The 23665-nt window shown below is 39.3% G+C and overlaps 1 protein-coding gene across 3 annotated transcripts in view; it reads left to right on the plus strand.

The window, feature by feature from the left end:
• LOC5577061 (ubiquitin-conjugating enzyme E2-17 kDa) overlaps window positions 1-19232 on the plus strand; it is a 40943-nt gene extending 21711 nt beyond the window's left edge. For all 3 annotated transcript variants that reach the window (XM_021846148.1, XM_001663104.2, XM_021846152.1), the window contains exons 5-6: window positions 11457-11640; window positions 17752-19232. In XM_021846148.1, coding sequence (XP_021701840.1) covers window positions 11457-11640; window positions 17752-17891 — 324 coding nt within the window. In that variant the 3' untranslated portion in view covers window positions 17892-19232. The remainder of the gene's footprint in view (window positions 1-11456; window positions 11641-17751) is intronic.
• The last annotated feature ends 4433 nt before the right edge of the window (window positions 19233-23665 follow it).

Consider the following 23665-nt stretch of genomic DNA (forward strand, 5'->3'; position numbering starts at 1 on the left):
ACGAAAGTGATAGCCGACTTGTCGCATAAATAACACAAGCTAGGAAAGAGGAAACCCCTGAACAAAATACAACAGACAGGGGTAATCGGTTTAATACACACGAAAAATTAAAGGACAAAGTTTCATCAATGTTCAAAGGATACGTTGAATCTGTTTAACATAAAAGTTGCAAAAACTTGTTTTCGTACATGCGTTTGGAGTTTTCATAAGAAGTTTCGTCATGGACCAGACCAAAATTTTAATAACGGTTGAAATTTAACAGAGATATGAGCAATTGCAATCGTCCTATTTGTAATAAATATTAATCCCGGGAGTTTTTTTTTGTTTGGAAAACTGTTCAACGCAGTTAAAATCCATTTTAAATGAGTTTCACCTTTATATGGACCATATTGTCCCTATCTACTCTATACTAACTAGGATGCTATCACGATGATGAACTAAATTGCATTTCTGTTGCCAACGTTTCACATACGGAACATGAATTGAATTTCCGATTTGGCAACTGTTCAAATGAGCTGTTCAAGTGCGTAGAACAGCGGAACAGCGTCGGTGACAACGACCTGCTGTAAAAAATACGACATCATTTGATGGTGACGATTTTCAAACTATAAGTCTTCTTCTTTTTTGAGGCATTTCGTCCTTATTGTGAGAGATCCTGCTTCTCAGCTAATTGTTCTTAGAATATTTCCACAGTTCTTAACTGAATGCTTTATTTGCCAAAGCTGCAATTTGTGCATTCATATATGTAGGGTAACCCATTTAGGGTGATGTTCTTTCTGGCGTTACGTCCCAACTGAGACAGAGCCTGTTGATAACTTAGAGCTTCTTTGCCATTTTAACAATTTTTGCATGCGTAGCGGCAATGGGGGCAATATGAGCCACCCCGGTCATTATAATCTGCTAAAGGATGCTTCAAATAGCCACCACAATAAAAACCGTGAGAATATTTGTTTGAACACTCAAGATATTTACAAAAATGTACATATTTGTCCTTTGCCATGAAAAGCTTATAATTTTGGCAGTTTTTAATTAAGCCTATAAGACACTTATATTTGTAATTCTGGTAACATGGTAGATAACATTTTATAGTACAAGCCACTTGCATTTAAACCATATTTTTTGCTGTTTTTCTATGCATTCCATGACGTTTTCCTTAGGCGACCCATATTGCCTCGATCACCCCTATATCGTATGGCCGGCATGGAGATATTCTATGCCCTTGGCAATCGAGAGTAGACTTTGGCCCGTTGAATCTGTTGCTTGCTCCCTTGTGGGCAAGCGACGGAATCCGGATCAATTGTGTCCGGATCGCGCTGCGCTGGTGAAAAAAACGAAGTGTGTGGGTGAAAACAAAACAAACAAAACGCGTCAGTAGTGTTTGGCCCGTTGAATCTGTTGCTTGCTCCTTTGTGGGCGAGCGACGGAATCCGGATCAATTGTGTCCGGATCGCGTTGCGCTGGTGAAAAAAATAAAGTGTGCGGGTGAAAAAAAAAAAAAAAACAAAACGCGTCAGTAGTGTTTGGTCCGTTGAATCTGTTGCATGCTCCTTTGTGGGCGAGCAACGGAATCCGGATCAATTGTGTTTGGTTTGTGTAGTAATCGCACTATCGGTATCGATCATCCGTGTAAATGCTTTCGTATCCATTTCAAAGGGATTATCACAGAAGGCCGAATCACAAAAGGCCGAATCACAAAAGGCCGAATACCTTCTAGCTTACCACAAAAGGCCGAATGCACAGAAGGCCGAATCACAAAAGGCCGAATCACAGATGGCCGAATCACAGAAGGCCGAATCACAGAAGGCCGAATCACAAAAGGCCGAATCACAAAAGGCCGAATCACAAAAGGCCGAATCACAAAAGGCCGAATCACAAAAGGCCGAATCACAAAAGGCCGAATCACAAAAGGCCGAATCACAAAAGGCCGAATCACAAAAGGCCGAATCACAAAAGGCCGAATCACAAAAGGCCGAATCACAAAAGGCCGAATCACACAAGGCCGAATCACAAAAAGCCAAATCACAAAATAAAGCTTGGATATGAAAAGAACAAATCCATGCTTTGTTAAATGCAGTCATGTCAGTAAACAGTGCAAAACTTACATGCGGCGAAGCCACATTGAGGATAGAGGAACTGAGGCGGCAGAAGGCCGCCGAAGTCTCCGATATCCGATGGTTGTGTATAGCATCTATTCGGTGTCATGCAAATAGCAAATCCAGGCGTTTGCCCGGTATAATGCAAACAGAGGATGTTTTTCCATTTTTAGGTCCGACGAGCGACAGCGAGTTCGGACAGCAAGCGTTTGCCCGGTATAATGCCAACATAGTCTTTTACGCAACAAGTAGGAGAATGATTGCTGAGATAGGGTATAACAAGTGTTTAAATGATCATAAGAATACTAAGTTTACCATATTCAAAATAGGTAAATTTAATTTGTGGGGCCTTCCTTAGCCGAGTGGTTAGAGTACGCGGCTACAAAGCAAAGCCATGCTGAAGGTGTCTGGGTTCGATTCCCGGTCGGTCCAGGATCTTTTCGTAATGGAAATTTCCTTGACTTCTCTGGGCATAAAGTATCATCGTACCTGCCACACGATATACGAATGCGAAAATGGCAACTTTGGCAAAGAAAGCTCTCAGTTAACAACTGTGGAATTGCTCATTGAACACTAAGCTGAGAAGCAGGCTTTGTCCCTGTGAGGACGTAATGCCAAGAAGAAGAAGAATAAATTTAATTTGTGGTCATTATTACGGTGATACAAGTTTTAATAAAAACAATTATTAAATTTTGGAACGGTTCAATTTTGGCAACATGAAAATTTTTGACATGTTGCCAAAATCGAACAGGCACTGTATACCCTTCCAGTTTTCGCGAGGTTTTTACACTTATGTTGTACAAAATACAACAGCGCGACTACTTAAGCTTCAATTATAGAATTTATTTTGGGTGAGTCAGCTAAGAATAGACCAGTTGACACACCCAAAAACACTAACCATACACTCTTATTCAGCTAGTAATGTTACTTGTGCGTCTTGTCCCGCTAACCCTACTGTAAAAATGTCCATAATATTGTAGAAAAATGTGCTGAATGTTTGTGGCTTTCACTAAAATTTATTTTAAAATTCCGGCCTTCCGTGATTCGGCCTTTTGTGATTCGGCCTTTTGTGATTCGGCCTTATGTGATTCGGCCTTTTGTGATTCGGCCTTTTGTGATTCGGCCTTTTGTGGTAGACCCATTTCAAATCATATCTTTATCATTTATCAAAACGAATCCTTTCCCATATCCAAAATCCCAGTGTTTTCTTGTGGAAGTGCAGATGACTCCTCGGCTTCTATAAAGCAAGTTACACATCAACATTTCCCTCCCATCCTTAAATTGACCTGCATTCGGACGCAGCCGGCGCCGGTATTGTTTGTTATAATAATGAGAGCACCAGTACTTACACATTGAAGATGCTACTGATCCCGAGTAATGCCTGTTGGTTCCCTGTGTAAGTACAATATCTTGCAATAACGGAGTAGCAACTGCGGGCGGTCAATCATGCTCATGCCCTTGGCAATCGATAAAATTTCCATTACGAAAAGATCCTCGACCGGTGAAATTCGTTCGAACCCACGACCCTTAGCTTGGCTTTGCTAAATAGCTGCATCCACTATCAGCTTCGTGTTAAAAACAGGGATTTTCTATTATTTAACAAAAAATATGACAATGATACACCGTTTTATTTAATTACTTTCGATTTTTGGTACCAGTATAAGATCAACTCAAGTAGGATGGGATTGGTGGTCTAATGGCTACCGCTTCTGTTTCATATGCAGAAGGTCATGGGTTCAATCCCAAGCCCGTCCCTTTCCTCGTACTTTGTAGTTGTATCTTTCATCTGTATCTTCCGCTTGTAATCTATTACACTCAAACGATTCGCTAGAACCAAAGACGGACAAGAAACCGTTTCCCTACGATGGACAAGCTTTGAAGCAATGAGAACCATGAACAAGTTTTTAAATTTACTATTCTCCCTACTCCGATTGAGCTATCATGAACGCTTTTTATTTATATTTTGTTCCCACTCGATCCAAACGCATCGATAGCCTTGCGGTAAGCGTTTGCGCTTGACAATCGCAAGATCCTCGTTTCGATTCTGGCCTGCTACAAGTTTTTAAACATGATGTAGTAATTTTTACTGTCGAAATGGTGACATGGTAAAATTTAATGCAAACAATATTTGAAATAAATGCAAATGTAGTCTGCACAAATCAAGTGGTGTTGTGTATTTAATTTAAACCTCTGATATAGTATTTTCAACTGCAACGCTGTTCTCAGTGTACACTTACATTCTTTCATCATTATAGCACGCTTTTCCTTTCGCCTGAGGAGTAGACTGGCCCTTAAGGGGACACGGGAGACCGTGTTATTTTCCCTATCTTTCGTCTCACTCTAACAATAATCATCAAAACTTTGTGGAAGCAAATCTCGAGTTTTAGTGAACTGATGAAGCTGAAAATTTATCGGGTTGTGCACTACATATATAGAATCATAGTGATACATTTTCGCATCGATATAAGGAGTGGTTCTTGGGATTTGCTTCTTGAAATGGATAGGGTGATTATGATGACGTCCCGTGCGGCCTTAAACAAAAAAGTTGTAAAACTCAACGGGGCACCTCCTAGATATGTGCCTTGGGGTAAGAAAAAAGCTCTCTCCAAATTTCAACTGATTTGGTTGCTCCCCCTGCTGGCGCATTCAATTCGGAGTTTGTATGGAATATTCGTTTCAGATATATTGAAAATTGACCCTATGTCAGTCTTTCGTTCCGTTTACTAGTTAATCGCGTTCGATTGAACCCAGAATGACAAATTCACTAGTTGATACCCTAATGAACATAGTTGCAGAAGGTTGTATCTGGATTTAAACTAATTTTCATCAATCTTTCAATTGTTGAAAGTTAGGTTTAGATCAACACTCCCGTACAATCATATTTATGCATGTACATACCTTGTACCGTAGCTTGTCCAGCGTCATAGCTGGCTATGATGTGCTTAGTGACTACCACGCAGCTAAGTTGAAGAAATACCTACTAAGCAATAATGCAAATCTACTTCAGATAGTTAAAACACCAACTTTCTCAATTTTAAACATCATACAACCTTCTACAATATTGTTCGTTATGGTATCAAGTACTGTGTTTGACATTCTGGATTCAATTGAACGCGATCAACATTTTCCCTGACCCAAACAGGAGATGATGTGCGGTTTCCTATATGTTAGAGCTGAAAAACCCATATTAACTTCAATTCAATTGCGCCAGCTCATGGAACGACCAAATGAGCTGAAATTTTCAGGAACTCTTCCTCTAACCCTAAGGAATAATCCTGGGGGGTGCCCCGTGGAATTATACAACTTTATTTTTATTCCATACTGCGCTGGTCCAGTCTAATAAGCAGGCTAGCAGACTACCAAAGAGCAAACGTCTCTGTCATGCCTTTCCCCAACCCATACACTTCCGCATGTATTGGCGTAGATGTAAGAAAAAACTCCACGGTCTACAGTGGGCCAGTATAATTGCAACATCAGTTCCTCCCCCTTCCCCCACATTAGTCTGCATTTTAACGTGGCAGGCGCCATTGTTGTATATAAATAGAAGATCACCAACACTTATACACTGAGGGTGTCTGTAAGTCCCACACTCAGGCAAATGGACTATCGAAATGCATAACAACCCCTTATGAAAATTCGCCACAAGAAATCGGTTTGAAATTCATAGATTTGCCTTATGAAACCAAAAATGTTTTCGCGGCAACCTGGAATCAAACCAAGAACCTTGCGATCGATTTGCTCGTGCGTACACCACGCGCCTATCGACGCCTTGATGAGTGATGCTTAAACGATACATAAAGTATTCATATTGCAATAATCGTTCCATCTTTGATAACGCGAAATGTATGAATTTCGACAACCCAGTTCGACGCGTGCAAGCATTTATCTGGTTGGTTCCTTGTGTAAGTGCAGCTGATCTGGTAATACTGGAGTGGCAACCACGGGCGGCCAATCAAGCTCAAGCTGTGTAAGATCGACTTAAGTAGTGTATTGTTTTGATTTGTGCTTACGTCGTTTTGCCCTCCATATAACGGAGCGGCGTAAGTTTTATTTTCTGTATTGATGTGATTTTTAGCGCATACGGCTAGTTCATCACTATAAAAAGCGTCGTAAGTAGTTGTTATTTTTGGAAAGTTGAAAATCTGATTTAAGTCGTTGTGTAAATCCGGGAATTAAATGTTTTCATGGTAAAAAATCGAGCAAGCAAAACTTTGAAATGTTGCTACAAGGAAACTTTTGATTTTGATACGATAATCTTAGGAAATGCTCTTCATGCAATGTCTTAGGCAGCATTTCGTTGTCAAAATTTTTATAAGAGTGCTCAATGTAGCAAAATAAATCACTTACCATGGAAAATGCAAAATTTCCTTGGGAAATTTCCTACCTTGAGGCGTACTCCGCGGTTCGTGGCGTTTTTCATGGCTTCATATTCGGCTTCAGTGACCATGATTTCCGTAAATAAGGACATTTTCAATATTAGGGGAAAAGCACCAATTTTCGACCCAGCACTAATTTTTGACCCATCCATACGATTTTGGCCTACTTTGCATGGAAATCCGAAAATTGGCACAGAATTCTTGTAGGCCGATAATTAGTGCTTTTCCCCTACCGAACATTGTTTAAATGGGTGATCGAATCAATGTTACGTTATGATTCGAATTTTGTTTTCGTTTGCAAAATGCGGGACCAGCTCGTAAAGGGTCCATTCGCAACACGTCTTTTTACTTCACGGGAAACACCATTGTCGTATGCAACAATACCTTTAGGCCTACTTCTATATCTACCTGCAACCATGTACTTCGTTTTGTTATGTTTATTGGTCAAGCCTATCCTCGCTGTCGTTCTGCATAGGCACACATTGTCGTGCGATCGAATCCAACGAAGTTGATATCGTACGACCATGTGATAGTGCTGTTTTTCTCTCTTCAATCCATCTAACGTCATAAACGAGGTTGCGCCATCTTCAGAGCCAAGTTCAGACGGTAATATCTGCAACAGTTCATTCTGTTTTGCTGAAATGTAGGGTAACGGTCGTATTTTGGATCCCCTAAGGAAGTGATTTTAGTTTATTTGTCCCAATTAATTAATTGCACATCGTAACCAAGTCAAAGAACATGCCAAACTGTAGAGCAAAACTTCCTCTACGAGAATAAAATGCCCATACGGTCATGTAGGATCCAGAAAACGTCGAAAAAATTGAACTGTGAAGCACTGTTTTTCATTATTTTGGAGACACCTATACATTTTGGACCCTCAAAGTATATATTATGGACCCCCGGCGTTTTTTTATCGTTTGGCGAAAAAGTTCACGACACTGGTTGTATAATATGCTTGCCCATAGTCTAATCAATCGATTGACAATGGAAAATCTAAGAAATTCTACGCTTTTAGTTCATAAATATGAAAAAAGTTTTTGTTTACATTTGACAATTTTCTGACGGCTTCGATTTTTGTTTGTAACGTGTTGTAACGGTTGCATGGATGAACCGATTAAATTAAACTAATTTGAGATAAAATAAACACATTTTTATGTACAAACGGTTGATGCAAGTACGGGATAGTCCTATCTTTTCAAATGGCATGCGAATTGAGTTGGTCTTTCGATTTAAACTGGGAAATTTGCAGGAAATGGCCAAGGGGGTCCAACATTTATAGAGGTCCAAAATATATTGGTTACCCTATGCTGCATTGCAATTGGTGAACTTAATTCTGTGCCCTTTTTTGTAGATTGGGCGTGAGAGGCCATCCAACTAATCGGTAGACATTTCTTCATCCTCCCATACCTTCAGAAATACTCGATGCATCGATCGGTAAAACTGATCACTTCCTCCGTGTTTAACGGGCTCGATTTTATCCACTGATTGGGCGCATCAAGCAAACACGTGGTGCAAAACCGACAAGTGCAATAGCTGCGAACAAAATTGTGGAATTATTACACCTGACTAGTACTTAGGGTAGAGCGGGACAAGATTAGCCACCCGGGGCAAGTTGAATTTTTACAAGTTGGAGCAAGACGAGCACGCTTCATGGAAATTAGATAATTATTTCGAAATACAGTCAACAAGTCCATAACTCAATATTGAAGGGAACATCGACTTAGAGAGGTATCGAGTTACAGAACACAGGACCAGTGCAAATGTGATCCAAAGGAACATCGAGGTAGTCACGAAAACCAACTTTTAGTATGATTTTCTAACTTGATATCGAAATACGAAGTATCGAGTAAGGAAGAGTTGACTTAAGTTCAAATTCGCTTAGCAATGCATGGACTATTTGTGTTAGCTTTATTACATCTGTTAGTTACAGTCGAATCTCCATAACTCGATATTCAAGGGACCATCGACTTATAGAATTATCGAGTCATAGAATATATCAACGCAAAAAATCCCAAAATCGAAGAAACAAATTTCTGTATTTCCAATACATACATTATTACTTCTGTAAGAAAGCAATAATCGTTTTTTTGCTTGCAATATTTATTTTTATTTTAATGTTTTTAAACATTTATTACAACATGCAAGTATTTATTCACTTCCAAACAAGAATTAGTGCAAGTTTCCCCGTATAAGAAGGATTTTGAAATAGATATCGTGTTATGGAGGGAAATTTTCCTCTCACGTGACATCGACTAATGGAGAAATCGAGTTATTGAAATATCGACTTATGGAGAGCTCGAAATCCATCGAGTTATAGAGTATATCGAGTTGTGGAGAGTCGACTGTAGCTTGTATTCATAAAATTATGCCGTTATATAGTCGTTTCTCATCTTTAGCTTCCATTTCTTCTAGTAAAATTAAAGAAGTAATGCATTAATATCTCCAAATAGGATTCAAGATTTTTCTGCACATACAAAATTTAAAATGTAGAACTTAATAAAGAATATACAATGCGTATTAATGAGCAACCATTAATTGATAGTTAAAAAAAATGTAATTTAAGGAAGTGCTCTTGCTCCATAAGGTTGCTCAGCTTGTTCCACAGCGTATTTTACTGAAAAAAAAAAACCTTTTTGTTTAGTCTTTTTTTAAACGAAACTTTTATTCGAACTCGTTATGTATTGCTGTGTGCGTTTGAAATGCAAATATCAAATGCGGGAACACCAAACGCGGTAAGATTTTTTAACAAGGAAGGCGAAGTCAAAGATTGATTTTCTTTGCTAGGTTAACGGTGATATTGATCATGGTTGCTAGGAATCCTTTGGCAACTTTGTGTTACCGCATTTGAAGCTCAGTCTGGATTTGTACATCAAACGCAAACAGCAATATATAAATGATAGAAAATATGTTAGTTAAACAAACAGTTTCATGTCATTAAAAAAAAATAGTGGTCACATTCAGTAAAGAACGGTTTGTCCTTAAAGTGTTCATCTTGCCCCGCCATACCTTATTTCTTATTTGTCGACGGCATCAGCTGGAGCAATATATGTAGTGTGCAATTCATACGTATCTACCTTCCTTGACGAAAAACTTATTTTTAGACTGCAAAATGAGGAGTTGTGCGAACATGTTTAGAAATCTAGAAATACCTACATTAACGTTAATTTTAAGTGATGTTTCGGAAGTTAATTATTTCAAATCATTACAGTTAACCATTTTTTTCTTGGCTTTATGTACCAACTGGAAGTTCGCCTAACTTAAAATTGATCGTTTTGTTGATGATAATGTGGCCAATATGTTCCAAATGAATATTCTATGCGTATTGCCTATAATATAACAATACAATCTATTACCTATGATAAAACAATTCTTGCTCATATAATTATTTTACAATTCAGAAAAATATTTTAGGAATGCGAAAAGGACATTCCAAAAAGTGGGCAATGTAACGAATAATAATTTGCAACGCATAGTGCGGAGCATACGGTAAATATCTAGTCATATCCAGTGTGTATATCCGCCCGCTGAGATTTGACAGAGTAGGTAGTTGTTTAGCATTAATACCTAGTTCAGAACGGCATTCTATTTTTGCGCCAAACAGTACATCATTCACGCGAGCATTCTTCTTATCTGTGTCTACTTTCATGTGACTACGCTTTTTCGCGGTGCGTTTTTGCGCTTAATCGAAGAAAAAACTTGCGTGTTGACGGTTGGTACGATATTTTGGCATGATCGTTTTTTCACATTTTATTACACACAAATACACACTCCGAATCAATTCGTGAATCTAGACAACAAACTTATGTCACACATCATGGCTATATTCTTCCATTCTTAGCAGCCAAATGAGCTTCCTGCTGTAGTGAAAATTGGGAGCGAAACAAAAATTAACAACCATTACGTGAACCTTTGATTGTCACAGTATATTGTGCTAGGGTTTAATTAGTGCTATTCCTATCTCTATCGAATGATTTGTAACTTGATCTGTGCTGAATGGGCAGATCATTTAGGCAAACAAATTAGAAACACCACAACTGAGCGGAAGCTTTGCAATCATCACCAAGCGGCTTACCTTGTAGCTGACGCCAATCGGGTGACGATCGACACCTCGTGATGGTTAGGAAACAAAAGACACAAATATACCACCACACCACGCTGCAGTGAGAATGTGGAAAATCGATACAGCGCAGAATAGCTTGAGGGTATAAACGTATAGTCTCTCCATCTATCGAATTCTATGCGGGGAAATCGTTTCATGGTTTATCTCACGCTTCCATATTAATCTACCGCCTGGTATGTGTTTTTTTGTGGAATTCAATAACTTTCACCAAAAATTTATCACAGCTATGTGATTTCTTGGTTATTGAAAAGATGAATGTCAGGAGTATTGGAATGAACTTTCGTTATAATGTATAAAACTTACATGTACCGGTTGTTGTTGCATATAGATATTAGTATTCCACAAACTGTATGAGTTGTTCAGCAGGTGTACTTGCTCTCCGTCTCTAATCCCTCATAGTCGATGAGTTACATTAACACCCAATGAAGAGGTTCTGAAACTTTACAATCAAAGTGAAAATTGTTTCAAATTTTAAAGTGAAGAAATAGAAAATATTTCTGTCTGGTCTATGGAAAAAAGGCCGAAAGGACAAAAGGTCGAAAAGGATTTGCTTGTTGGGAAATGTTTCCTTCTTTGAAAATAGATTTTCGACCGTTTGTCCCTCCTCTTTTGTTCTTCGACCTTCTGTCCTTTCGACCTTTTGTCATAGATTCAAATTGCCGTTACACCAAACCATTATGCCATATGGAGTCTCCTCAGTATGAACCACGTGGCTTACGTATAAACACTGTTCTTTACATTTTAACTAGCATTGTTCTTTTTTCTATATCTGCATTGCAATTATTAATTTTTCTTGCATTCTGTTAATCTCTTTTCATGTACTCGGCCACCATCAACGTTGTACTCAATGCTGGAAACCCCATGCAGCCAGACAGCCCGTATCAAGGAGGTGTATTCTTCTTAACCATACATTTTCCTACAGATTATCCATTCAAACCACCCAAAGTGGCTTTTACAACACGCATATATCACCCTAACATAAACAGTAATGGTTCGATTTGCCTCGACATCTTACGATCTCAATGGTCACCTGCATTAACTATATCGAAAGGTAAGTGTTATTTCATGCAAAAGGAAAAATATGTATAACGCATCAGGTCATTAGATTCCGATGTAGGGTGGAAGCACCGATTTTGGTCAGCCTAAGAGCAAATATGCTTAACAATGTATATGGTAAGACCAATATGTATCGCAATTTGGATCAAAAATCGTTTTGCATTCCCGTTTATGCGTTGTTTAGTAGCAAGTCTAACACAAAAAAAAAAAATACATTTTTGAACATACACAACCAAGGCTGTCTTGGTAGTGTCATTCTCAAAACACACCAAGCCGTTCCCATAAAGGACGTTAGCCACAAGGAAGGGCGTTTCAAGTAATACTGTTTCATATGGTATGCCCTCTGCAACATCTAATCCAATTTCTCTCGCCGGCCGTTCCCTTACGGTACCTATCCATCTAGTATTCATTGCTTTCTTCTCCATGCTCCCTCTTACTTCGAGCAAAATAGACCGATATGCCGATAAACAAATTCGATACACAAATTCTTCCGCCACTTCAAACATTTCACCACCTAGCACTATTTCGCTAGGGTCGATGTACCAATAGTCGCATAGCTAAGAACAAATATTCGTATAAAATCGAAAAATAGCGCTAGCGTCATTATTTTTACATCATCTGAAAGTTTTTCATCTTGGTTTTGTGGGAAAAATATGAAAACTACGAAAACTCATATGTTTGTATTGATTATCGCTTGTGCCACAATATGAATACATGTGCCTATAGTAGCACTATTTCTAATTTCTGTTCCTGTTTACAAAACTTTTATATTTTTCCTACAAAGTGTGGATCAAAAGCTTTCGTTTGATGTAAAAAAAATCTTAATTCATCAATTCAAGCCTGTGCTAGAATAAGGGCGTAAGTCGCATGATCGATTTCTCTTCATGAATAAAGGCGAAAAGAAGCGGGTTTGTCAGCATTTTTCACTTCAAACCGCTTGGCAGCGATGAATCTCGCGTCCTGAGGTAAAAGAATGCTGACAAACTTGCGTCTTGTCACCTTTATTCACAGAAGAATAATCGATCATGCGACTTACGCCCTTATTCTAGCACACGCATAATTCAAGCGTATAATAAAAAATAGTCTCTCTCAATAGTGCTACAATAGGAACAATAGGTTTACTATAGGCGCAAAGGAGCTGAAATTATAAGCAAAACTAATTATTTTGATCATTTTTTGAACAAGTTCAAACTGTGTTTCAATGGTACTTAGATAAATAGCTCCTGATCTTTACGTCAAAAAATATTTTGGAAAGATTCATAGCAAAACGACCGTAAAAAGCCACTAGTGCGACTATAGGGGACTGTCCACTAAGGGAACACCGACCCTACCACTAACACGTCCGGACCCACGTTGACCACCACCAGCTATCATGTACTTCGTTTTTGTGGTGTTGATCGTGAGCCCGACCCTCGCTGTCTCCCTCTTGAAAGGCACGAACGCTTCTTCCACAGTCCGACGGTCAATCCCGATGATGTCGATATCGTCCGCAAAGCCAAGGAGCATATGAGAACGTGTGATAATGGTACCGCTTCTCTGCACACCGGCACTCCTGATAGCACCTTCGAGCGTTATGTTAAACAGCAAGTTAGAAAGAGCGTCACCCTGTCTCAATCCATCTAACGATGACGAAATCTCGTCCACCACCCGAACACTAGATTTCGATCCATCAAGCGTTGCACGAATCAGTCTAATCAGCTTCGCCGGAAAGCCATGTTCGGACATAATTTGCCACAACTCGTTTCTCTTCACTGAATCGTACGCTGCTTTGAAATCTACAAACAGATGATGAGTCTGCAAGTTGTACTCCCGGAATTCATCTAGGATTTGACGCAGGGTAAACATTTGATCCGTCGTTGATGGCCCTTCTCGAAAACCAGCTTGGTATTCGCCGACAAAGGACTCCTCATACATACGGTCTCAATCTGATGAACAGAATTCCAGACATGATTTTGTACGCCAAATTAAGAAGTATTATCCCTCGGTAATTGGCGCACTCCAGTCGATGTCCTTTCTTGTACAAAGGGCGAATGAGGCCTTCCAACCAATTAGTAGGCATTTGTTCTTCCTCCCATATCTTCGACATGACACGGTGAAGGAATTCGTGCAGCTGCTCACTTTCGGGTTTGAGAAGTTCGGCCGGGAGCTCGTCCTTCCCAGCAGCCTTGTTGTTCTTCAGTCCATTGAAAGCTTTCTTTACCTCATCTAGCGTTGGAGGTTCCACAGCCTGTCCATCGTCATCGATTTGAATTCTGCTATCAGATACACTTCCGTTATCTCCGTTTAACAATGACTCGATGTACTCTTTCCACTTGTCGGCCACCATTGTTTTATCCGTCAGCAAGTTTCCTTCGCGGTCGTTGCACATGGCGGGAAACGGCGCTGTTTTTCTCCGCACACCATTGACGGATTCGTAGAACCGTCGCATGTCGTTCTGTTCCATAGCTTCTTGCGCCTGAGCAATTACTGCCTCTTCATGCTCATTTTTCTTTCTGCGATGGATCCGTTTTTCGGCTGCCCTTGCTTCCTTGTACCGCTCTCTGCTCTGACGGGTACCAGACACCAGCATCCGGCTTCTAGCCAAGTTCTTCTCGTTCGTCATGCTCTGGCACTCTTCGTCGAAACAACCATTCCTTGGTCTTCGTTGAGCAGTACCTACCACTTCTCGCGCTACTGTGCTCACCGCTCCGTGGACTGACTCCCACAGATCGCTGAGGTTGACGCTTTCGTTGATTTCGCTAATCCGCTCGTCGAACTTTTGATGGTAATCCGCTACTACACAATCTGCTGACATGCGTTTGCTATTGAAACGCACTTACTTACTTTTGCTGGCTCTACGTCCTTCAAGACATGACCTGCGTCACAATGTTACGCCAACTAACTCGGTCCATGGCTGCTAACCTCCAATTCCTCGATCGCCCCACACTTCCAAGATCCTGCTCCACTTGGTCAAACCACTTAGCTCGTTGCGCTCCCCTTCGTCTTGTACCGGCCGGATTTGAGTTGAACACCATTTTTGCGGGATTGTTGTCCAGCATTCTCACAACGTGTCCCGCCCATCGTACCCTTCCAGCTTTGGCGACTTTCGTGATACTGGGTTCACCGTAGAGTTGCGCAAGCTCGTGGTTCATTCTTCTCCTCCATACGCCGTTCTCACATACTCCGCCGAAGATCGTCCGAAGCACACGTCGTTCAAAAACTCCTAGCGCTTGCAGGTCCTCTTCGAGCATTGTCCACGTCTCATGCCCGTAGAGGACTACCGGTCTTATTAGCGTCTTGTACATGGTACACTTAGTACGGAAGTGAAGTTTACCAGACCGCAAGGTCTTGTGGAGTCCATAGTAAGCACGACTTCCGGCGATGATACGTCTTCGAATTTCTCTGCTGCAGTTGTTATCCGACGTTATCAATGATCCGAGGTAGACGAATTCGTCCACCACCTCGAACTCATCCCCGTCGATCGTCACGCGTCTGCCTATGCGAGCTTTATCGCGCTCGGTTCCTCCAGCCAGCAGATATTTCGTCTTCGACGTATTTACCTCCAATCCAACCCGATCTGCTTCACGTTTCAGCCTGGTATACTGTTCAGCATCCACCTGGAACGTTCTTCCGACAATGTCCACGTCGTCAGCGAAACAAATGAACTGGCTGGATTTATTGAAGATCGTGCCCCGCATGTTGAAGCCCGCCCGTTTCATAACACCTTCTAGCGCAATATTGAACAGGAGGCAGGAAAGACCATCGCCTTGTCGAAGTCCTTTGCGTGTTTCAAACGCAACGATTGTCGATTCCTAGAACTCGAAACGGTTGATAATCGCGCTCGAATTTTGCTTACAACGAGGTAGTGGCTTGAGTCGATATTAGGACCCCTGAAAGTTCTAACATCGGAAAAATGTTGGCCATCTACCAGAACATGGTCGATTTGGTTGCAAAGTTCGCCATTCGGGTGTTGCCAGGTGTGCTTGCGGATATCCTTGCGTGCAAAGTAGGTGCTACTGATGGCCATCCCCCTGGTGGCAGCAAGGTTTACTAAACGTAGGCCGTTGTCGTTGGTAACAGACCTGCGCATTAGCGTCGCCGATGACAATTTTCACGTCGTATTTTGGGCATTCTCTATAGGTCCTGTCGAGACATTCGTAAAACGCGTCCTTCACGTCATCGAGTTTGTCGTTAGTCGGTGCAAAGACGTTTAACTGGCTGTAGTTGAAGAACTTGCCCCGAATCCTCAATACGCAGATCCGCTCGTTGATCGGCTTCCACCTAATAACGCGCTTCATCTGCTTCCTGATCACTATGAAATCGACTCCGTCGTCGCCGTTCGTCGTTGTAAAGTGCTCGTTTTGATAAGAAAAAAATCTGCTAAAAATTTGAAGTCCGTACGTGGACGCTAAGTGGTCCCCCAACGACCCTTAAGGGATTATGCGTAGATGACCCCGTGCGCAAATATAGCTCGTTGCTCTAGTGCACGCAGCATGAGTACGAAAAGCCACAATTAACTAAACGACGCACAGTGGCGGTCCTTCATACAAAGGTCGGACAAAACCTCAAATACGTCTCAAATTGCTTGATAATGGTAATCTATTAATTATCTTCGATACCTGATATTATCCCGTTGGAAATAACAGCCAAAATGGAAATTCGATTTTCTAGTGAAATTGGTCCAAATTAAATTGCTTTATCCAATCGTATAAAAAGGCTATTACTACAAATGTTTTTGTTGTAATGCAGAAATTTGTGCATAAACCTGAACTAGAGGTACAAATTTAACTTCTTTTGAGAAATTCCACTAAAGTCTCAAACGAATTATGACAAATTATACAGGTTTGAAGGATGAAATCGATAAATTATAATGAAAAATGAAAATGGAATTTTCACCTCTAAGGGCAAGAGAAACTATTGCACGTTTGAAAGTATGGATGATTTGCTGCTTCATAGTGAGTGACTCATTTTCCCGAAACACTTCACATAAAACGTACGAAATTTTGAAAATTTACCAAAATTTTGGAGAAAGATTGTTTAAAACATTTTTTGCTACAAATAACAACTCGATATGTTAAAAATTATATAATTATAGCCAAAACTAAGGCTTATAACTACGCTCTCAAATGGAACCTTACTTACTTTACTTTTGCTGGCTCTACGTTCTTCAAGACATGACCTGCGCGAAATGGAACCTATTGAGCTTAAATCGATTATGATTTCGTTGAGGTACAGCTATTTGAAGTTTGCTAGGTTAATCATAGTTGATGAATTTCGAGCAGTCCAATTTTACTGACTTTCCCAAATTTTTGAGAAATTGTCGCTCAATAGTATAGAAGTCTATAAAATATATTGATGAGTGATTTTGAGAACATGAATTTTTGAGGTTTTGTCCGGCCATGCGCCACTGTGCGACGCTCCACAGCTTCTTGGACCCCCTTAGAAGTCGTCACGGCCTTCTAGGGGTCAGCGGACCACCGATTGGGAATCCCTGTTCTATCTCTGCAACTCCACAATCACCACGGGAAAAATATCGGGGAGTTACCTTTGGTCGGTGATGCGATCAATGGATAAGTTTTGAATTTTTGTCTTTTGATAGCATTCAAGATAGTAGATTAGTAAGTACGTCAACATTTATAATGTCGAACTATGCAAAGGTTATTTTTAGTAATTATTAAGAAAGGTTTATGCCGACACTTGTGGTGACGAACCATCCATAGTTTGTTTGAAAATTACATAAACGTAACATTGCCACAATAAAATTGTGTTATTATAAGCTTGAAAAGAGCTCACAAAATTTCTTTTTCGCTCTCGCACAACGCCCCACAGGAGCTTGCAACGGAATCAAAAGATCACGCGCTACTAATGCGATTCTTTTTTCCTCTAAGGCATATGAGTTTTGAAGGAAAATGAACTATTTCTGTACGATTAACTGAATATCACTTTGTTATGTGAAAGTGTTTTACAAAATACGAAATGATTCATGCTGTATGTCTTTGTTAAACAGTGTATAATGACCGATACTGGTGCTTCTACCCTATAAACAAGTGATCAGTTTATTTCTTTTACTATTCAATCTATCGCTATTATATGTCGACTTCACATGTCTTTTATTCTTTCATTTTAGTGTTGTTATCAATTTGCTCTCTGCTATGTGATCCAAATCCAGACGACCCCCTCGTACCAGAGATCGCTAGAATATACAAAACCGATCGAGAAAAATACAATGAACTTGCGCGGGAGTGGACAAGAAAGTATGCTATGTGATGCGTTCCAGAAAATAACCTAGAAATCAACAAAAACAACCACAACCAGAGAACCAACAATAACCACAACAAAAACAACAAAAATCAACAGCAACCAATTGTATCTGAATTGCTACTCGTACTACTTCTTCTACTGTTGCTCCAACCTGCGCCACTCATCACTCGTAAGATGATTACTGATGATGATGTCGATAATGCCGGAAAAGGAGGTGGCAATGACGATGTTTTCGGTTGCAGCGACAGCAGCAGTGTGACTACTCCCCAACAACGTTCTTCTACCATCAACACCTTGCGGCAGAGTTTTCGCCACCGATTCCTTTTCTCCGTTCGTCGTCCTTGTCGTACTCGTCTTCGTCGTCGTCGTAATTGTCGTCAACAGCAGTGGCTAGCCCTTGGACGACCACACCGAAGAGATGAGCTACAGCAAATACAACAAATTGCAAACAATACGTTTAACATTATTTATTAATGCATACCAACAGAAAAAAAAACACAATGTCAAGATAATCAGCTGGATATAACAGGAAGCTAGAAAATCAAGATCAAGTTCATGAATCACTACTGCAGAAGGAAGCTGAAAACAACAACACGAGAACAGTAAATAAATCTATTGATTACTCTTAAAACATTACCCTTGATCGGAGAACATCGTTGCGACAACGATAACGAACGCGAGAGTTTTTTTGTTTTGTTTTGGACAATTCCTATGAAAATTTTTTCCAACTGTGTTTTACACTATTCGAAAGCATTATTGCAAATTGGCTGGACCGCGCCTTACATTTGTTTCTTCCCTTCATTTTGGTTTAGTGTTGTCCATTTCGTTTTAGTTATTTACGAAAATATGAAATACTTAGTAAAATTGAATTGCTATGCATTAGTTTATCATTTTTTTTTACTTTCGAAACAATCTGAAAGAATCGAAAGACAGAGAAGAAGTTATATGGACGTTTCTCAAAAAGTGTCGTTTATTGTTTTGGATTACAAAATTGTCGTTTCCCATTTATATCAATTACATTTTTAAAACCTACGGTTGCAGTCTTTTCTCTGTCAACAGAAAAGTAAATGAAAGAATCATGCTAAATAATCGGACGGTCATGAACTCATGATCAACAAAAAATCAGCATAGTAAATGAAACAGAAATATACCAATAATGGTGAATAATTTATTATTTTATGTTTGCTTAGAGAACTACGTGTCGTAACTTTAGAGGAACAAGAAAATAAACTGAAAATGATGGAAATGAATATTCTTTCGCAAGCGTTGAATTTTGGGCGAGGTTGAGATGCCGAAATGAGCGGGAGATTCGTGAGAAGTAAACAACTCAAATATACTGTAAGCACTGCATATTACTAAAGTGAAACAAAATAATCGTTCGAACATTCGACACGAAAACCAGAAAACAACAGGATATAAACAAGAAACTTTAATTATTTTTATTAGTCTTTTTAATTAGAATAATTATTATTACTGCTATCTAAACACTAAACATATAGAAACCAACACTTGGAAGTAATGCAAAAAGTAAAATAATGATTCAAACCCATAAATCTTGTGTGTGTTTGCATATGTGTGTATTCATTTCTGAGCCACTTTTGTGTATGTTCAGCGTTGAAACTTTGTGATCTACACCTGGCGTAAGAAAATTGATCAGTTGTTTTTGTTCCCATTCGATAGTAATCAATGTGCTGTGCCACCAGTTGTCAGACAACACACAACATAGTCTGAGTCTGATCTTGTCCTGTTTAAGATTTTTCTAATAAATTGTCACGAATCTTTATGTGCTCGTTTACTGCATCATCTCCGTAATCGATAGTTTCTCTACACAAGTTGTTTCACCAATTCTAAATTGCTCTGGCAGGTTTCTTGTCGATGTACGAATATTGTTCCTCGTGTTTAATGACCGTTGGGTTTCTTCTGCAAACAATGAGATGGTGATTGAAAAAAGTTGACAACAATTTCCGTTTCGTTCATACGATGTTGGTTTACTTTCTACGGCCATTAGTTCTCAGTTTAGCACTGAATTTATGAAATTCAATATCTATACCTAGTTGAGTTTGTTCGGGTCTACTTCGTTTAGTATAATAGTCATTCAGCATAATGTTCTTTTGGGGCAAAATTTGAAAAGTCAAATGGGTTTATTCTGCGAGCGGGGTGAGAGTTGTCGGTCTCGTATAGCGAGGTGTATGATGCCAAATGATTCGTTGTTTCAGAATTATGCCATGTGACCGTTATGTTACTCTAGACATTTGGGTTTATTCTACGAGTGGCGTGAGTGGTGAGGTGAGAATTGTCGGACTCGTATAACGAGATGACGATACTCGACTCGAGAAAAGTGACTCTCCATTTGGATTACACGGTGCACTTCACCCGAGTGTCACCTCACACCACTCGTAGAATACTCTCGGGTGTCTTCAGGTGCGCCGAATTACGGAACTTTACGATAGTTATTTTCAGTCTACGCAACGTTTGGCTGAAGACTATGTAAATTGATACCTACAAATGTTGCTCAATTACCACATTTTTGAAGGTTAAAAAACTTTTGAAGATATTTTAGCGCCTTGTTTAAGAGGAAAATAACCATCATCGTTTTACAAATTTAAGCAATGTTCAATAAAATCTATCATTGCATTACACTTGCTATCTGGAGTGCAATGATAGATTTTTATGGGGATTAATTTAAATTGGAATGAAAAAAAACTGGTTTTTCGTTTTTGATGATTGCTGATGATTAAATGATTTAAATTAAATTAAATTAAATCGCAAGGAGGGACCGTCGTAATAGAGAATAGTTAAATAACATTAAAATATTTTGCAGCCACCTGAACAATGTCATTATAGAGAGCTTTAGTCGCTTAGGTTTATTCTACGAGCGACTCGCCATGCAAATCAAATGGACAGTCACTTCACTCGAGTCGAGTATTGTCACCTCGCTACACGACACCGACAATTGTCACCTCACGCCACTCGTAGAATATACTGCCCATATTCGCATAACAGTCCCATGTTTATAGGAAATCCCATGGAACGTGGGACCGTTATGCGAATATGGGCAGTATACCCAGCTATAAAAAATGTCGTTTTAACGTGCTTCGGCTGTAATGTTGGTTGCCTTTTCAAGAACACTATTTGTGCAAAATAGTAGCTCGATCCAGCAATACTTAAACTTGTTCTTACTACTACTGTGCGCTTTTTAAGGTGATTATAGAAGGAAGCCACACCTCAAATTTTCAAGAGCACAAGACTTGAGAACCAAACAGCGCTCCGCGTTAAAAATCTATCCCATTGGTCACCACCAGGAAGCAAGCAAGCTGATTGGTTTTCTATGCGATCTGTTGTCAGATACTCTCGTCTTGTGCACTTGAAAATTCAAAGTTTGGCTTCGTTTTATAATCACCTTAAACCTTCGAAATGATACCAAAAAAGTTTGAGTTAAACGCGCAGCTATTCAACAAGAGAATAACTCATCAGATGTGTGTAAATCAGTGTTGTGAAAAACTCAATTTCTCACAACTCACGCTTGAGATTTTTCATGCGTGAGTTGTCAATCATGCAACTCAGCAGTCAAAAAATCATGGATGAGTTGGCTCACCTTTTTAACTCATTGTCTCGTATTTCCACAGTTTACTCACACACGGCAATAATTTCTTGTTAGTCTGGTAAAATATGTTAATCCTTTCTAACGTAAACAACAACATTCGGATTTCCAGAGTTTTTGCCGGGTTTTGCGACTGAATCATTTTTTACGGTTTGAGTTGATTGAGTTGATTTTGCATCAAAATCTCAAGCGTGAGATTTGCGAAGCAGATCTCTAATGAGTTTGCACTCACGGGAGAGCGTATTGATTGAGATTTTGAGTATGAGTCTATCAACACTGGTGTAAATATGGACAAATTATGAAAACCTTCACGTGTTCGAATGAGATTCGAACCCACAAACTGTTTTATGCAAGACGCGTGCTTTACCAGCTAAACTATTGTACCGCTTGATGACTTGATGACAATAGATTAGAATATTATAAGTAAGTATAAAGTTACCAGATCAGTGGTTATCAATCTAACTGTGTATGCGGGCCACAGCGATGCTTTCAAAACAAGACACGGACCACAAGGCATGTAAGTATTAAATGTAGCCGTTTTAAATGGGATTGCAAGAAATACTCTTTTCTGAACGCGGAAATTCTCTCTGGGTCCCAGTGGTTCATTATTACGTGGGATAGCAAACCGTATTTTCGATTCATACAATTAATGGTATGAATGACGTGCTCCAAAAACTACCCAAATATTATAAAAAGAAACCGTTGAGATCTTTTCACGATGAACTATATTTGACTATACAGTCAACTCTCCCTAACTTGATATTGAAGGGACCAGCGAGTTAGGGCGTTTTCGAGTTATAGAAGACAAAAACAGTGAAAATTGTGGCCCTTCATATAGGCGACTGACTATGTACTTACTAATCACCCCTATTCTTGTTTACGTTCGAATGCTCTTTCGATCGTTGCATCGGTTGCATTCCCGTTTTCGTCAGCAAAATAAAGTGAGCCGTGGATTCGATCGAAAGTTGGATCCGCCGTTAACAAGAGTAAAGGTGAATAACTGTACAATCTTGATCAAATCGCTTTTCAGATTATTCCAATGCTACAGGCAAATGCCTTGCTGTATAGATCATAATACCCAATCATCATCATCATATTTCCTAGGTCCTTCAGAATTCTCCCTTAGATAGCTTCGTGATTAAGTAAAACATTTCAGAAAGTACTTATTTCATCACATCCGCACAACACGGTAAATAAAATAAAGTAGCTGTCAAATCAATTTTGTCATGATAAATTAAGTCGCATAAGATTACAGATTAATTCGCAATAAATTGAATATACTCACATTGTATGCCAATTTTCCTCATATAATTTATGCACATAAATCGCCTCCACTATTGTACGTATAAGTATTTTTGACAGCATCTTATAAGGAATCTGCACATATGAGCATCGCATAACGCAAAATGTGATTTAGTAATACCGTAAAACGGGGTAACTTTGATAGTTTTTTCGAAGAAAACTTGAATATTTATGCATGCTGTTTCAAAGAATTATAATTTATATTTTTAAAACAAGTACTGGCATCCTACCTATCGATTGCTGTTGATAGATTGCCAAAAGATTTATTTTGAATGGATATATAATTTTTCATATAATCAAAAGTCGATTTTTCTGTTTTGGGGTAACTTTGATAATGGAGTATGCATCGAACAAAATTGAATGAATTACGAACATTTGTAGGGCATTGCATACCTATAGGTGTTTAAAGTTATATGGAAATTTCTGACTTAGATTACAAAAATGGTCCCAGTTTGTGAAAATGCTTTTCGCTAAGATTCAAAAGTACATCAAATAGTGATCGTAGAACAGATTGTTTGTAAGCGTTTCAAAAATGCTAAAATTGTGTCAATTTTTAATATTCGTGTAAAAAGCCTCAAATGGTCTTGATTCAAATGAAAACAACTTTTATATGGAGTATCATACTAATATTCTTCAGTTTTGCATTCGTTTTGCTTAACCGATTAACAGAAATTATGATATTTCCAGGCATTGCAGAATACGCTCTCATTTGAGTATGAAGCACGATCAAAACAAGCAAAGAAAAACATTCCATCTGTTGCGGTCCACGATCGTCATTGTATCGCAAGGTGTAACAAGTCTGATAAATGAAAGCAGCGAGCGAGAGCCCCAAAGAGAGAGCGATGATAACATCCATTTTTCTCGCTTGTTTACCGTT

This window comes from Aedes aegypti, chromosome 1 (assembly GCF_002204515.2).
Source record: "Aedes aegypti strain LVP_AGWG chromosome 1, AaegL5.0 Primary Assembly, whole genome shotgun sequence".
Lineage (NCBI taxonomy): Eukaryota > Metazoa > Arthropoda > Insecta > Diptera > Culicidae > Aedes > Aedes aegypti.